Here is a 16,558-nt window from a genome sequence, read left to right on the forward strand (position 1 = left end):
CTCTTATTTACTTCTGGGAGCGCCTGGGTGGCTCAGTAGGTTAAGCATCACGATCAGGTCATGATCTTCGGCTGAGAGCATGATCTCATAGTTCATGAGTTCGAGCTCCGCGTTGGGCTCTGTGCTAACAGCTCAGAGCCTGGAGCCTGCTTCGGATTCTGTGTCTCCCTCTCTCTCTCTCCCTCCCCCACTTGTGCTCTGTCTCTGTCTCTCTCAAAAATAAAAAATAAACATTAAAAAATCAATCAATCAATCAATCAATGACTTCTGGATAAATCATACCAAAAGTATTTAGTGATGGCATATAAGAGTTAAGGCACTAATGTTTCAGAGATGGGTATATAAGGGCCAGAAATGCAGAAGTTTATTTTATACGTGTCCTGTCTCAACAGTAGTTTCTGCCAGATTATCTAATGATAACGTTGACATTTACCTGGATTTCGCACTGCAGTATCTAGAAATAGAATTACTAAGGGTGGGGAGTGCTTGGATGGCTCAGTTGGTTAAGTGTATGACTTCAGCTCAGGTCATGATCTCATGGTTCATGTGTTTGAACCCCGTGTCAGGCTCTGTGCTGACAGCTGAGAGCCTGGAGCCTGCTTCTGATTCTGCATCTCCCTCTCTCTCTGTCCCTTCCCCTGTTCACATTCTGTCTCTCTCTGTCTCTCAAAGGTAAATAAATGTTCAAAAAAAATTACTAAGGGTGGAAATTAGTTTGGGGTTATTTTAACTGTTTTAAGACGACAGGTAACGTTTAGAAACATACTCAAACATAATACATTACCTTGCTTTTCTGAACAAAATGTTATCTTTAGTAACTGCCACTTCAAGCAGGCTTTCTTTGATTATTTTTATTTGAATAAAGCAAAATTCAAGGTAAATGGTCTGTTGGGTGACTACTCTTTGCACTTATGTCTCAACATAACACATTTCTAGCATGAAAGGTCTTAGAACATACTCCAAAATTTCACAGGACTCAAACTGATTCTCTGACAGAAATGAGCACTCCTACTGGTCATTGGTCTTCTTAGGCACAGGCGTCTTGGTTTCCATAGTGCTTATGACTTTTTGGAGGACCTCTAAGATTGGTAGCAAAGCTTTGACAATTTGCTCCAGCTGATCTGCAGTGGACTTGATGGTATTCTTGGTTTGCTCACTTTTCGGCGCACCCTGCAACTTCTTCAAGGTGTCTATTGTACTGATTTGGGGTGGCCCTGGACTTGTGCTTTTCTCAGATGTGGTGGCATCTGATTGCTCTTTGGTGTCTTTTCTATAGAGGTCACTTAACCGAAGATTCATGATGGGATATTTCATCAAGGGTGAGACAGAAGATTCTAAACTCCCCAGGATGTTACTACTATTCAGCACAGAGACAATGACTGGTGTGTGGACATTTTTGAACATTTCTTTAGCTGACTGATGCAACTCCTTTACATTGGTGTTCTTCTCAACTATGGAACAAACAGCTGTTGCAATCTGGGAACATAAAGGTTCCTTTTGCATTTGGTCATACTTTGCCTCCAGTACAGATTGCATCTCCTTTAAAATTTTGAACATTTGTTCAAAGACATCCTTAACATTATCATCTTCTTTCACAGTCATGTGGTTGATCTGAGTATTCATACTGTAGTTAAACAATTCAATAAGTATGTTAGTGAAGGAAGCAAGATCTTGCATATGAAAGAAGAACTTTTGGGCAGCTTGAACCAGCCTGTCTCTATCCTTTTCTGATTCTGAAGACATTTCTCCAACAAAAATGTTTCAGCACTGCAAAACAAAGTAGTAATCCGAATCAAAACTAAAATTATATTTGTCTACCATAGGGAGACTGAAAGTATAATCTAAATGTGGAGGTAACGCCTGTCAAGGGTAGGAAAGCTACCCAAGCTATAAAGCAGAAATGATCCTGTGTTTTAATTAAAAAAACAGCAAAAATAATTAAAATAAATATATATATTTTATATTTTATATATAAATATATATTTTCTATATATAAATATATAAAGTAGGAGTGCTTCAATGAACTTAAATCTCATATTGAATATTGTGTGCTAGATCCACAATTAGATGTGCTGATATATGGAGTAGCATTATTCTCAGAGATTATCCTCAATAACTATCCAATCTAGTGGAGAAGATGGTATAAAGCTTACAAATTACATAGAGGGGCTCTGCTTCCAGTTAAGATAGAGCAAGCACACTCCATCCAATCTTTCCTATTGAGTACAACTAAAAATCCTGGACAGAACATATAAAGTAACTATCAGATAGCTCTGAGAGGTGGATAACAGCAGACCAAGGAGGTAGAGTGTCACACTCCAAAGAAGATCAAGGCCATCTGATGCAAACTCCATCAGAGTCTCTCTTGCCTCCGAATGTTTCTGTACCTTCACTGCAATTCCTCCTCTTCTGCTTCAGAGAGGAGTGTTGATGTCTCTAACCAACGTTCACAAGTAGAATTCCAGAGGAGATACAAAAAGACAGGATTGTGAACACTGGCCCCGGAGTCACAAACCAGCAATCCACAGGCAAAGTCCAACCAGCAGATGTGGTTTGTTTGACCCACCATAAAGTAGTTTCAAAACGCATATCAACTGCTAAATTCAAAAACTGAAAGATAGAAATCTGGATTGCTATTGATGATTGAAAAAAAATGAGATTAACTGGCAGCACTAAGCCCATGTTATAAATTAGAAAAATCGTCTGGAGCTACAGCTGTCGTTTTTAAACTAGACACTTACCCTCTACACCCTACTGTCTTACACTAAGTGTTTCAGCTACCTATGTTTTGTCCAGTTACTGTAGGCACTGAGTTACGTTATTGGCTATACCCACTAATGCACTTTATATGAAGTAACCTTTCTGAAATCCAAACCTCCTCATATTATCTCATAATAAAAAACCTTCAATAATTCAGTATTGCCTAGAGAATAAAATACAGTTTCCCGGAATGGCATTTGAGGTCATCTATAAACTGTTTTCAATTTTTCACTACTTGCCTTCCTTTCACTGCTCTCATATAGATCCTGTGCCACCAGCCTAGTGGATTAATTTTGTTCCCTGGAAATGCTCTACAATACTTTGTTAGCTCCTTTGTTCACAGTACTCCCTCCACCTGCATTATCTCTTCCCACTCCTTCCCCCTCCACACCTATTGAAATCGTACTTATCCATCCATACTTACTTTCAATACACTGTCTACACATCTTTCTTCTCTTTTTTCCCCCCATGCCTGTACATGGTAAGCCCTAGGATATGTCAAGTGCAAAATGACCCACTGGGACAAAAGTAAAATAACACCCCACTTAATCCTTCTTTAAAACTATAGAGCAGCATCTTTACATTTTACACATTTTCTAGTTGGATTTGGTTCTATATCCTCTACCCACTCAATAGCAACAGAAATTAGTGTTGTTAATATAATAAGAATAGCTACCATTTAGTAAGTTTTTGCCATATTATACATGCATTATCTCACTCAATACATAATGACAATCCATAAATTACAAACTAATACTCAAATCACACTGATGAAAAAAAATAATCTTAAGTAACTTTCCCAGGGCTACATAGCTAGGAAGTGATACTTGGGGTACACAAAATCAGGACGGTCCAATTCTAAGCCTGTGTTTTTTCCATTAAGTTATATGGGGACTGAGTGATTTTCCTGCGTCTGAGGTGTCCCTGCCGGCTGTAGAGGAACCAGTGGGTATTAGGGCAGAATCTAGATGAAGAAGCATAGAAGACTCTGATCAAAGCATTTTTTTTTTTTTTAATGAGAGAGAGAGAGAGCACACATGAGTGGGGGAGGGGCATAGGGAGAGGGAAAGAGAGAATCTTAGGGAGACTCCACACTCAGCTCAGAGCCCCGTGCAGAGCTCAATCTCTTGTCACCATGAGATCATGACCTGAGCTGAAATCAATAGTCAGACACTGGGGTGCGTGGGTAGCTCAGTCGGTTAAGCACCTGACTTCAGGTCATGATCTCACCACTCATGAGTCCAAGCCCTGTGTAAGGCTCTGTGCTGACAGCTCAGAGCTCGCACAGAGCCTGGAGCCTGCTTCAGATTCTGTCTCTGTCTCTTTCTGCCCCACTCACACTCCATCTGTCTGTCTGTCTGTCTGTCTCTCTCAAATATAAATAAGCATTTTTTTAAAGTCAGATGCTTAATGGCCTGAGTTACCCAGGCACCCCATGATCTAAGCTTTAAGGGAAAGGAGTCAGGTTGGTCTTTTGGGCTTTTCTGTTGTCAAGACATTCACCAACGCAATGAGAGACAGTGATAAAGAGCAGAACTTCTACACACAAATCACATTTGGCTGCAGGTATCTGGATTTACATCTCTTGAGGACCCAAAGCCACCAGCAACAGATGGAAGTATAAATGCAACAGAAGCTAAAGGAAGCTTGATGTCTGGAATAGCGGACAGGACAGAATCTCAGAATCTGAGAGCTGCGATCAGAGTCATCTTCTCTGCTGAATAGAATTAGTTCAGTTGTACAGCCCTTCAACAATGAAATCCATTCAAGAACAGAAAATTAACTGGCTCACTACTTTACTAGTCTTTCTAATTATGTTACTTAACATACACTGACTTTATATTATACAGGAAATAGAAGAATTCTGAGAACAAAGAATGCAGAAATTGTCTATAAACCAGACAGGCAGAGGGACCCAGCAGAGACTAGCAAAGGCTATAAGTCATCACATTCCACGGAAACATCCGGATGAAACCAGATGAAAAAGCCCTTCAGCAATACTCCTAAACAAGCTGGGGCTACTGAACTCAGGAACACAGCAAGGTAAGCAATATGGATATTTCTACTAGTATTGATATAATATTCTGCTTCTCCGGATTAAAGGGTTCCTGAAACAACATGTCAGTCTTGAATCCTAGCCATAAATACAATATAGTCACAAAACAACTTCGTTTTAAGAGGATCTGATGTCAGCTTCCTTGTGATTATTTCTCTGAAGACACCAGATTAAAAAAAAAAAAAAAAAGTAACAGCTCATATGACTGATTAAATCAGAGGGGAAGATAAAGCAGTAAAGACATCACTATTAGGATTAAAGAAGAAATGATACCTATGTGAATGTGTACTGTTTACATGGATTGTAACATTTCCTCTTGTCTTTAACACCAATATAAGCAACTCAGTATCTGTAAAAGAAGAAACATATAATCTACTACTACTTAATTTATACTGCTTCTGCTCCTTCATGTTACATTTAAATATCATTGGCATTTGCTGTGTATCTCCAAATTGACTGTCATCTTCTTGAGGGCAAGAAACATTGTCTACTAATTTTTTTAATTCCTTAAGGCACATAAGTAGAGGAGTCTCACCTGAGCATTTGATAACTCCTTGATACTCCTCTCCCTAGTCAGAAATATTTTTTAGAAGAACTCACATGGGAAACAGTGTCATCACACCATGATCAGCTTCTTGTTTTTGTTGTTGTTGTTGTTTTTAATGTTTGTTTATCTTTGAGAGACAGAGCGTGAGCCGGGGAGGGGCAGAGAGAGAGGAAGACACAGAATCTGAAGCAGGCTCCAGGCTCTGAGTGGTCAGCACAGAGCCCGATGCAGGGCTTGAACTCACGAACTGTGAGATCATGACCTAAGCCAAAGTTGTACTCTTAACCGACACACCCAGGCACCCCTGATTTTGTTTTTTCAATTAAAGGCCATGGTTTTGATGTACAGAAGGAGGCCCAGAACGAGTTAATAGCTGTTATTTTCTTCCGAAAAGCTTCGGGCTTCACCTATACCCTCTTCCCATGTTCCCAAATAAGTGAAACTTGCATGATCGCTGGACCCAAAATGGATAGTGAGAAAGTAACAGCCTGGAGAAATGTAAAACCTCAGAGAGCACAAATGACTAAACATTAGAGGCTGAGAAGTTATCTTTTTCTTTAATTGTTATTATGGAAAAAGTTCAAACATACACAGAAGTGGAGATAATAAAAAAATAAACTCCCATTTACCCATAATGTAGCTTCAAAAATTATCAAAACAAGGTTGATTTTATATCCTCTGTAACCCTACTCCACTCTCCCTTCCAGATTATTTTGAAGCAAATCTCAGAGATCAAGCATATCATTTTATCATTAACATATTCACTATGTATTTCTACAAAAGCAAAAACTTTTTGAAATTTAACTGCATGCTCCCCAAATTAACAATGTTTAACAGAACCATCTTTGACTTTGAAACATACAGTGTCCTGCTGTAAAAATTTATTTTTGATGGTAGTGTAAAAGTTTTTGGAATGCAATTGGCAATACTTATCAAAAGCAATAAAAACTTTATTTCCCATGGATTATAGAATTCTTCTGGAAATTATCCTGAGGAAATAATCCAGGTAATTGAAAAGGGGAAAAACTGTGTATTAAAATGTCCATTAGAATATTATGATGGGGGGGTGCCTGGGTGGCTCAGTCGGTTAAGCATCCGACTTCGGCTCAGGTCATGATCTCATGGTCCGTGAGTTCAAGCCCCACGTTGGGCTCTGTGCTGACAGCTCAGAGCCTGAAGCCTGCTTCAGATTCTGTGTCTCCCTCTCTCTCTGCTCCTCCCCTGTTCATGCTGTCTCTCTCTGCCTCAAAAATAAATAAACATTAAAAAAATTTTTTAAAGAATATTATGATAGGGAAACAATTGGATATTTATTAAATTATGATAGATATCTTATGGAATATTTTATATAATGATTATAAAACTAGAAATAAAGGGAAGTGTTTAGGTAAATTAATATAAGATGAAAATTTTATTTACACTGTTATTGCAACTTTGTAAACTACTTGCACCTTTAAACAAACTTTAGAAAGGAATAACCAAAAAAAAAAAAATTAAGATAGGTTAATGGGTGTTTTTCTTCTTCTATTTTAAAGTGTTTATGGGGCGCCTGGGTGGCGCAGTCGGTTAAGCGTCCGACTTCAGCCAGGTCACGATCTCGCGGTCCGTGAGTTCGAGCCCCGCGTCAGGCTCTGGGCTGATGGCTCAGAGCCTGGAGCCTGTTTCCGATTCTGTGTCTCCCTCTCTCTCTGCCCCTCCCCCATTCATGCTCTGTCTCTCTCTGTCCCAAAAATAAATAAAAAAAAAAAAAAAAAAAAAAAGTGTTTATATATCAGTGCTATTGACTTTATATTTTAAAATACTTTTTTATCAAATCTTTTAATTTCTTCATATTATAATTCTACCATCTGTCAAAACACATATCACGTGTTTCTCCGTGACGCTTCCTCTGAACACCTCAATATAATTTCCCTCTTTAAATTTCTGTGACACTTGACATTTAACTACTATTATTCACAAAAGTATCCTGAGAATTTTTTATTTGAACATGTGATAATCAATACATTTTCACTTTGTAAGGTGGTTCCTTCCCTGAAAAAAACTAAAACAATTGTATAGTATCACTAAATAAATCTTAACTTTTAGATACAATCAATATATTTCTACCATTTATACACTCTTCTGTCTTGAATGTTGACTTCTCATTTCAACAAAATTGACAAGGTTAATTTCAGTAAGAATCCACTGAAGCTAGTCTTTGTTCACATTCCAATTTCCCAAGACAAAAATACCTGTGATTTCCAAACTTCCTTTTAGCAACAGAACTCTGTCATCAAATAAAATTTTATGCACCCACAGTCCATATATAGCAACAAGAAATCATAGCTGCTTCAGCAAAGGCTCTGGAAAAATAGGCATGCCAGAGACCACGAGCTCCGCCTGCTGGCCAGCAATTCTCTATCAGGCTGCCCCAGAATCTTTGGAACCTATTTCATGAACCACAGCAATAAAATAACTCAAATAACAGTACAAACTCTGCTGCTAAGAAGTGGATGCTAACTGCATAAAGTGAATTTTTTTCATTGACAGGGAACACTATCATGTGATAACAAATAATGTAAAAATCACATTTACCACACAAAAGGTGCAGGTAATAAGTAAGAATTGGATGAAGTGTATACCACATAGCTCCCTGTAGGTGCCAATCTTTAAATGTCTTTTATAAAATGACTTTGAAATGATTTTTAAAAGATTGAATTTTAAAGTCAATATTTAAAAGGTCATCCCCGGGGCGCCCGGGTGGCTAAGACGGTTGAGTGTGGCTCAGATCATCATCTCATGCATGATTCGTGAGTTTGAGCCCCACATCGGGCTCTGTGCTGCCAGTGCAGAGGCGTTTCAGATATTCTGTCTTGCTCTCTTCTCTGTCTCTCCCCCACTTGCGCGCTCTCTCTCCGTCTCAAAAATAAACGTTAAAAACAAAAAAAAACTTAAAAAAAAAAAAAAACTAAAAATAAAATAAATAAATAAATAAATAGATAGATAGATAGATAAATAAATAAATAAATGGTTATCCCTGAAATTGTAATAAAGATAGGAAGAAGTATATGACCCAGAACTCTTCTTAGGTAAGTGAAGTGTATTGTTGGTAAGACATCACTTGAGGCATGCCTAAGTAACACTATGATCTTCAAGAAGGGTGGCTCGGAGGCACCCGGATGGCTCTCTCGGTTAAGTGTCTGACCTCATCTCAGGTCATGATCTCATGGTCTGTGAGTTTGAGCCCTGCATCAGGCTCTGTGCTGACAGCTCAGAGCCTGGAGCCTGCTTCAGATTCTGTGTCTCCCTCTCTCTCTCTGACCCTCCCCCGGTCTTGCTGTCTCTCTCAAAAATAAATAAAGATTTAAAAAAAGAAGACGAAGAAGAGTGACTCCAACTAATTGCAAGGCTTTTGTTTTGCTGAGTGAAGTAAGCAATTTGAGAGTCGAAGCTAAATTGTCATGGGCAATAGTAGAAATGCTGCATATTGCCAGCTGTTTTTCCATGTGGTTTACAACCTCTCCTCTAAATATCAAACACTTATTTAAGAGTAACAGTTTTAAAGTGTACAAATTGTTAACCTTCCCTAGATGACTGAATATTTCCATATGGCCCTAGTGTTAATATATATTAACCTGTGGGTTGTTCAAAATTTGAATGTGATAAAGATGTGGTTTATATACACAATGGAATACTACTTGGCAGTGAGAAAGAATGAAATCCTGCCATTTGCAGCAACGTGGATGGAACTGGAAGGTATTATGCTAAGTGAAATAAGTCAGTCAGAGAAAGACAGATATCATATGTTTTCACTCATATGTGGAACTTGAGAAACTTAACAGAAGACCATGGGGGAAGGGAAGGGGAAAAAATAGTTTCAAACAGGGAGGCAAACCATAGGAGACTCTTAAATACAGAGAACAAACTGAGGGTCGATGGGGGGGGAGGGGGTGAGGGGAGGGGAAAATGGTGATGGGCATTGAGGAGGGCGCTTGTTGGGATGAGCACTGGTTGCATGTAAGTGATGAATCATGGGAACCTACTCCTGAAATAAGAGCACACTGTATGTTAGCTACCTTGACAATAAATATTTAGAACAAAATAGAAATAAAAAAATATAATAAATAATTTGTAGAAACTGGCAAAAAAAATTAAAATAAAATAAAATTTGAATGTGCACAAGTCAAGCGCCAAGCCTACAATTTCAAATGACACATTACTTTCAACTCCACGTGTATTTTTAAATGTCTTAACTACCTAACTAGATTGGAAATGCCATAAAAGCAGGGACCATGTACTTTTTCATTTTTGTGTGCTTTATAGAGCCTAGCATGCTTTCTTATACATAGTAAGGTACTAGTCCATTAGATAAATTGTCACTGAATTATTAAACTGCTTCCTTCACCAGCTTCTTCAAATTTCACGTGTCCAAAAATAATTCATTAGTTTCACCTTAAAACCCTACCTCTCCTCCACCTAATTCTCTAGTGTTTACCTCACTGTTGGGATAAAAATAATCTTGAACTTATTCAGTACCAGAGGAACCTTTTCAACACCCTTCCCCAAGAGAAAAGGAGCTAGAAAGGTAAGCCCAACTCAGAAAAAATAAAAGTCATTTTTGATTAGATTTGAAAAACAATTCTGAGCAAGTCATGGTGTCTCTTATTCAAACTTGTTACTGGCACAAAATTATAGCTTGATATCTGGAAACTGGGAAGAAGGGCTTGGGTATACAAAAGAAAGAAAATATAATTGAAATACTCTGTCTTTCAGGTAAGATTTAAGTTTTTTCATCAATTAATTAGCTATTATTCTTTTACTGTCCTGTTTAAAGTTGTTTGCTCATTTAGCTATTAGATTACTACTGTTTTTCTTATTTATTACAACACTCTTTGAAAATTCATACTTCATTTTTCTTGCACGTTTCCCAGTTTGCTTTTAGTTCTTTTTACATGGTCATCCTTGTTAATCAAATTTTTGTGTAACTTTTTACTTTGGCTTTAAGTGTATAAAGTCCTCCTCCATATAAACATCTGAAAATTATCCATTTTCTTCTAGCTACTTTATAATTTTTTACATATATTACATTAACTTTTTAAAATTAATTTTTAACCCCCCAAACTAGTCTATTATGCCAGGAACATTTATAGAATAATAATTTCAATTACTATCGACTTGAGATTCTATGTTTATTATTGATCAAATATATAAAAGGGTCTGTTTTCAGAACTGTTTTGTTCTAGGAGTTCATCTATTCTTATACCCGTACAATACTGATTGTTTTCATAATGTTTTAATACTGAGGGAGGAAAAATTCCCATCATTACTTTTCCTGGAAAAATAGGAAACCTCACCTATTTAGTTTTGTTTAAACCCTTGGGAGAAAATAAAGAGAAAATGGAGTCCTCTGTATCTGTGTGGGATCTGGTACATATTCTCCTCAGGTAAACAACATCCTGATTGTTACTTTATGATTCATTCATCAAGTTGTGCTAACACAGTGTATTAACTGGGAAGAAACTGACCACTTGGAAGCATTCACCCTCCCACCCAGAAGGAAGACTCATCTCTCCATTTGTTTATCTTTACATACATAGGACCACACACCTTTTCTGGAAGCTATGCCTTCAGATAATGGCATAGGATAGATGCTAGAGATATTTTATGCTTTTTCAGGGTAAGAACGACTCCTCTCACCTAAATATCTGAATAGCAATGTAGTTCATGATCTTCTGAATTCAAAGTCAGAAACTGGAGTTTTCACTTCATGATAATATCTGAAAACTCAGAGCCAAAAAAAGAAACAAGTTTAATGGAAAATTTCAAGAAGATAAAAGAGAAATCAAAGTTCAGATTCGTGGTTATTGAAGTGCAGTTTGCAACCCAATGGTGTGTTTGGGGAGTATTTAATAAACCCTCAGCCATTTCTTTAATTGAACTTGAGACATTTTCTAAGTACAGTTTTGTGGCAATTTGTGTTAACACATGGGTGTGCCGGATCTGAATCAAATATAAACATGAACTTCTGACTAGGGCACCTGGATGGCTCCATTGGTTGAGGGTCTAACTCTTGATTTAGGCCCAGGTCGTGATCTCAAGAATTGTGGGTTCGAGTCCTGCGTCCAGCTCTGTACTGGCAGCATGGAGTCTGCTTGGAATTCTTTCTCTTCCTTTCTCTCTGCTCCTCCCCCACTTGCACTCTTACTCTCTCAAAATAAATCAATGGACTTTTTTAAAAAATGAATTTTTTGCCATGATAATTTATGCTATCAGGGGTACTGAGACATTTTTTTTCTAAATTTAACAGCATAAATAATTATGTTCCCTATCCATTTTTTAAAAAGTGTACCCCTTTCCATTTTCAAATGATATCTTTAGGACTTGGAGAGTAGGTTATTTTCATATTTATTTTCTTGAGAAAAAAGTATCTTCATTCCTTCATTCTATGCTTGTGAGGTTCCTCATATCTAGGCCAAGACCCATGGTCCCAAAATAGATAGGGCCTGAATTCCTCAGGATGTTGTTTACTCAAGACAGAATGTGCCAGACCCCATACAGATTTCATTTTCTCTTTTCTCCCAAGAGAATTTTAAACTAAAAATAGACTGGCCAAGCACATACTAAGCCTATTCAAATGCATATGGAGTAACATTGTTCTTACAGGACTCAAACTTTTTCACCCAAATAAACTCAGAACATGCTTGTTCCTTTTTTCTCTACATAGTACCCTGAGCCAGAAGTATAAACACAAGGAGGCTCCTACCAGATTCATTTTATTTATTCGATGGTGCGTTCTTGCTACTCATTCCTTACTACTTTCACGAAATGGTATTGTCTTCTTACTGAGGCTAGCTTTTTTTTTTTTTTTTTGAGAGAGAGAGAGAGAGAGAGAGAGAGAGAAAGAGAGCGAGAAAGCAGGGAAAAGGCAGAGAGGAGAGCGAGAATTCCAAGCAGGCCCCATGCTGTCAGGGTGGAGGCCACACAGGGCTCAATATCACAGAGATCATGACCTGCGCCGAAATGAAGAGTAAGATGTTTAACCGGCTGAGGCACCCAGGCACCCAGGCATCCCTCTAGCTAATCTTTTTTTTTTTAGTTTTTTTAACATTTATTATTGAAAGACAGAGAGACACAGAGCGTGAGCAGGGGACGGGTAGAGAGAGGGGGAGACACAGAATCTGAAATAGGCTTCAGGATCTGAGCTGTCAGCACAGAGCCTGACGCGGGGCTCAAACTCACAAACTGTGAGATCATGACCTGAGCCGAAATCGGTTACCCAACCAACTGAGCCACCCAGGCGCCCCTCCCTCTAGCTAAACTTAATAGTGCACAAGTGCACTACAGACCAGTCTAAATAACTTATAAGATTTGCAAACGGACACTACAGAGGTAGTCATAACTACACTGTGTCCGGCACCATGAACACTTTCTCCCCAAGGGAGATTTTAATCTAAAGAATTTTGAATATGTGCTCTTAACGTGAAAATTTTGTGTAAAGATTCTAATGTTATATCTGTGTTGCCTTTGGATGGCCCCTGTGTTTAGAGACCAAATAATTGCCTGTAAGGACATACAGAGTGACTTGAATAGTATAAAGTAACAGTATACAAACAAAATCAAATATTAATAGCCCTGTAAACTCAGATCTTACTATTCTCCTGGCCCTAGTAACTTAACTCCAAATATTAAAGAAAACAATCTGGTAGGTGACTAGGGTTTGGGAAAATTAAGCAGCACTGGAAACCAAGGGCTAACTACACAGTATGTCAAATGCTATTAAATATTACTTGGAAATAATCACATTTGTCAAATAAGATACTTGATAAACCCAAATGTTTCCTATTTAGGATTTCTCTCCACCACAAAAAGCTAGTGCCCTAATTAATGCACCAACAGGTTGCATTCTGTTACCCACATTTCCATCCACTGACTCTAAGTTTCATAAAAATAATTGTTTTGAAGAACCTGTTGAATTTTCTGAGGAATTCCTTAGACAGCACAGTGCTATTTTTCTATTCATAAAGTATAAGATTTCCTGGTCAAATGTATGCAGACAACAGCTATTTTTCAAAAGTTTTAGTGAATATTTACTACTTTATTTTTCAGAAGTTATATTTGAAATATGGCTCACAGTGACTTCCTCTACCCAGATAACCCAAGGAGAAGGCAAGAAGTCAACCGTCTTCACCAGCAGCTTCTTGACTGCTTATCTGATAGCTTCAACGCCACCAATAAGCTCATTGGGGTTTTAAACATGCACTTGCGGTGCAGCCTGGCCTCCATTGAGATGAAAAGAGATGGGACCATCAAGGAAAACTGTGATATCATCATCCAAGCCATGATGGAAATCCAAAAAGAATTGCAAAAGGTTGATGAAGCACTGAAAGATAAACTAGAGCCAACCCTTTACAGAAAACTTCAGGATATTAAAGAAAGGGAAACAGAGAAAATTGCAATAGTACAAAAGGTCATTTCAGTCATCCTGGGAGAAGCTACTTCTGCAGCCAGTGCAGTGGCTGTCAAACTTGTGGGCTCAAATGTCACAACTGGCATAATTAACAAGTTGGTCACCGTGTTAGCTCAAATTGGTGCTTCTCTCCTTGGTAGTATAGGGGTTGCTGTTCTTGGCCTTGGCATAGATATGATTTTCCGTGCTATCCTGGGAGCAGTGGAGAAAACACAGCTTCAAGCAGCCATTAAAAGTTATGAGAAGCATCTGGTGGAATTCAAGTCAGCTTCCGAAAAATATCATCATGCCATTACTGAAGTCACCAACATAGTGAAACACCAAATGAAATAAACAGCCACTGTGCCACTTCTGCTTCTCAACAACAGTGTTCTGCTTCTTTGATTAGGTTCATTTTCTGTAAGTTTCCAACATGGACATAAATACAGTTAACAACGTGGCAAGATGGTTTAGAGATGTTGAAACTAGATGCCTCTAGAGTTTTGTGTCAACAATGAATGCCTAAATCAGCTGGTGCTAGACCCTGTGAGGTAAAATTATATCCCAGGATACCTTCTTACACTGCTCTCTACCAGATCGACATTAGGTTTAATGCTATTGTAGAAGAGCAGATGTAAGGGTTACCTTTTCCTTTTCTAATTCCTCAAATCTTTAAAATTTACACTGACTTTTGTTTCTACTACTAGCTTCAGACATCATTTAGTTCTAAGGCGATGTACTTGGTAACTGCTGCCTAGACAAACTGTGACCTTTGAATGAAATAGAAATGCAACCATAATTTTGTTCATCAGTTTAAATCCAATTTTCTATAAACTGGAAGAGACTGAAATATGGTTTTGCAACAATTCAATCATGAAAGAACACAATGGTTCTTTACCTTCTACTAATCACACGCTATAACCTGGATGGATTTTTTAAAAGATAAAAGTTAAAACTAAAAAGATAAAGGCTCTGTTTCTATAATGGCAATCAACCCTGACCAACTGTGGTGTAATGATTGAATATCCCTCATGTGAACGTGTGAACCCTCTGGAACATTTAAAAAGAAAACATGCAAACCCCAGCTACACTTACATAACATGCACTTAGGATGCAGGGGAGGAAGCTGTTACTCTCTTAAGAATTTGTCACTTTGTCATTTAAAGGAGAGTCATAATTTTTATTACCCTGAGTTTTCAGAAAAATGAAATTTCATTTTCAATACTATCAGAATGGAAGCTGCCTCTGCTACATAAAACGTTAGGTGGCCCATTTCATTAATTACCTGATTTCAGAAAAATCCAGAGGTTAATGAGGCCTAATGGTTCAGTTAATTTCTACAGACACAAGTGTTTTTTCACCAATAACTACCCATCGAGACTCTTAGGTTCTATTCACAAAATTATTAATAAGTTGTTGATGCAAGAATGTGTTTGTTACAGTTTATTTTTTGCATAAAAGTACAAGAAATGTCTTGAGATTTTAAAATCTCATCATGTCCCCAAAATTAAAAAGCTAGATGAAATAATTTAATGTTTCAAAATGTACTCATTTTGTCTTCTGTCACTGCTTCTTAAACTTAGTTGCAAACTAAATTTGTTCACATTCAAAATTAAAGCTTATTTTTTTATTACCTAACTTACAAGTTCTAAACTACAATACCTTGTTAATGCTCTTTCTGGGACTCAAAATTCGGTCCAAAACCAAACCGGGAAATTTTCTAAAACAAAGGGTAGTTTAGGTAAGGAACCGATCTTAAATGCTTAAGTGCACATTTAAATATTCTGCTGCTAAAATTAGTATGTATCTCCTTCAATGTTGGAGTATTTACAATAATTGATAGTAAGAACTGTATCTAAAATATTTTCCTATTAAGGGATATTAAAATCAGAAATAACCAAGGGAGTCTTTTAAAAGTAAAATTTTTAAATATTTGAGCTTACCTTTAAGGGGAAAGGGGGAGGAGTCTCAGACAAACCGCAGATAGCAGGGAAGGATGAAAGACTAGACCTAAGTGAAAATCCGTATATAGGTATAGTGACATCATAAAGGACTTCTAGCTGGTGAAAAGACCAAAAGGGAAAGGAGCCAACATAAATCAACCTCGCCACTTCTAGATTTAAAATTGCAGACGTATCTCCACATTTCCTCCTCTGAAACTTATTGTAGATTACTGTAGATTAATTTATCGTAGGTGAACAATCTGGAACTCTAAAACGGGCACAAACTTGCTCAAATCTACAAAATGCTCTGTGTGCCTATAAAATTTCCAGACCGACATGACGCTAGCAAAGAGCAACAAACACAGTACCAAGTGCAATTTGGGGGCCCGCTCTCAAACAGACACAACCAAAAGAGACAGCACGCGCTTACATCACGAAAAAATCCAAAATCCAAAAACTAATACAATTCTGGCCAAAAGAAACACCGCAAAACAGCTAACTGGAATCGTCCCGTTCAACCCAACGTGACGGAGACCCCGGAAATTAAGTCAGAATGTCTCGGTCCTAGAGGGAAAGTAGTCTTCTCATCAGCCAATCACCTAGCCCACTTGCTCCGCTTTCCTTATTTCTATTGGTCTAAAGAAGTGTCAATTAACGTGGTTCTGCGCAATGGGGGCGGGCTCTTACCAGACAGTCAACCAATTCGGTGTTAATTCGGAGCGGAAGAAGACTCTGGTCCGGGAGTTCTTGGTTCCTCTCTATGGTACCAGGGCGGAGAAACGCTAAGATCTCCGGCAATAGGGATAGGAAGTGACGTAAGGATGGCG

General features: G+C 37.9%; 3 protein-coding genes across 9 annotated transcripts in view; 1 reads left to right on the forward strand and 2 right to left on the reverse strand.

The window, feature by feature from the left end:
• PDE6H (phosphodiesterase 6H) overlaps positions 1-16,525 on the reverse strand; it is a 179,598-nt gene extending 163,073 nt beyond the window's left edge. Inside the window, exon 1 of one of the 2 annotated variants that reach the window (XM_019452075.2) lies at positions 16,419-16,525. The gene's annotated coding sequence lies outside the window, so the exon portion shown is untranslated. The remainder of the gene's footprint in view (positions 1-16,418) is intronic. The other variant, XM_019452074.2, reaches the window with a different exon arrangement.
• Positions 837-16,527, reverse strand: CUNH12orf60 (chromosome unknown C12orf60 homolog). 4 transcript variants are annotated; one of them, XM_053895748.1, is made up of 3 exons: positions 16,162-16,396; positions 15,732-15,798; positions 837-1,767 (listed from the first exon to the last, which is right to left on the reverse strand). In XM_053895748.1, the coding sequence occupies exon 3, from the start codon at positions 1,741-1,743 to the stop codon at positions 1,009-1,011; it is 735 nt and encodes a 244-aa protein (XP_053751723.1). In that variant the 5' UTR covers positions 1,744-1,767; positions 15,732-15,798; positions 16,162-16,396; the 3' UTR covers positions 837-1,008. The 4 variants fall into 4 exon arrangements, with proteins under 4 accessions (XP_053751723.1, XP_053751722.1, XP_019307609.1 ...); XM_053895747.1 differs by having other exon boundaries at positions 15,732-15,844; XM_019452064.1 differs by lacking the exons at positions 15,732-15,798; positions 16,162-16,396 and adding an exon at positions 16,419-16,527.
• Positions 4,471-15,316, forward strand: SMCO3 (single-pass membrane protein with coiled-coil domains 3). 3 transcript variants are annotated; one of them, XM_019452068.2, is made up of 3 exons: positions 4,471-4,803; positions 12,067-12,129; positions 13,449-15,316. In XM_019452068.2, the coding sequence occupies exon 3, from the start codon at positions 13,465-13,467 to the stop codon at positions 14,140-14,142; it is 678 nt and encodes a 225-aa protein (XP_019307613.1). In that variant the 5' UTR covers positions 4,471-4,803; positions 12,067-12,129; positions 13,449-13,464; the 3' UTR covers positions 14,143-15,316. The 3 variants fall into 3 exon arrangements, with proteins under 3 accessions (XP_019307613.1, XP_019307614.1, XP_019307612.1); XM_019452069.2 differs by lacking the exon at positions 12,067-12,129 and having other exon boundaries at positions 4,476-4,803; positions 13,493-15,316; XM_019452067.2 differs by lacking the exon at positions 12,067-12,129 and having other exon boundaries at positions 4,477-4,803.
• Positions 16,528-16,558: the final 31 nt, after the last annotated feature.

This window comes from Panthera pardus, unplaced genomic scaffold (assembly GCF_024362965.1).
Source record: "Panthera pardus isolate Hobbes unplaced genomic scaffold, ASM2436296v1 HiC_scaffold_6, whole genome shotgun sequence".
Taxonomy (NCBI): domain Eukaryota; kingdom Metazoa; phylum Chordata; class Mammalia; order Carnivora; family Felidae; genus Panthera; species Panthera pardus.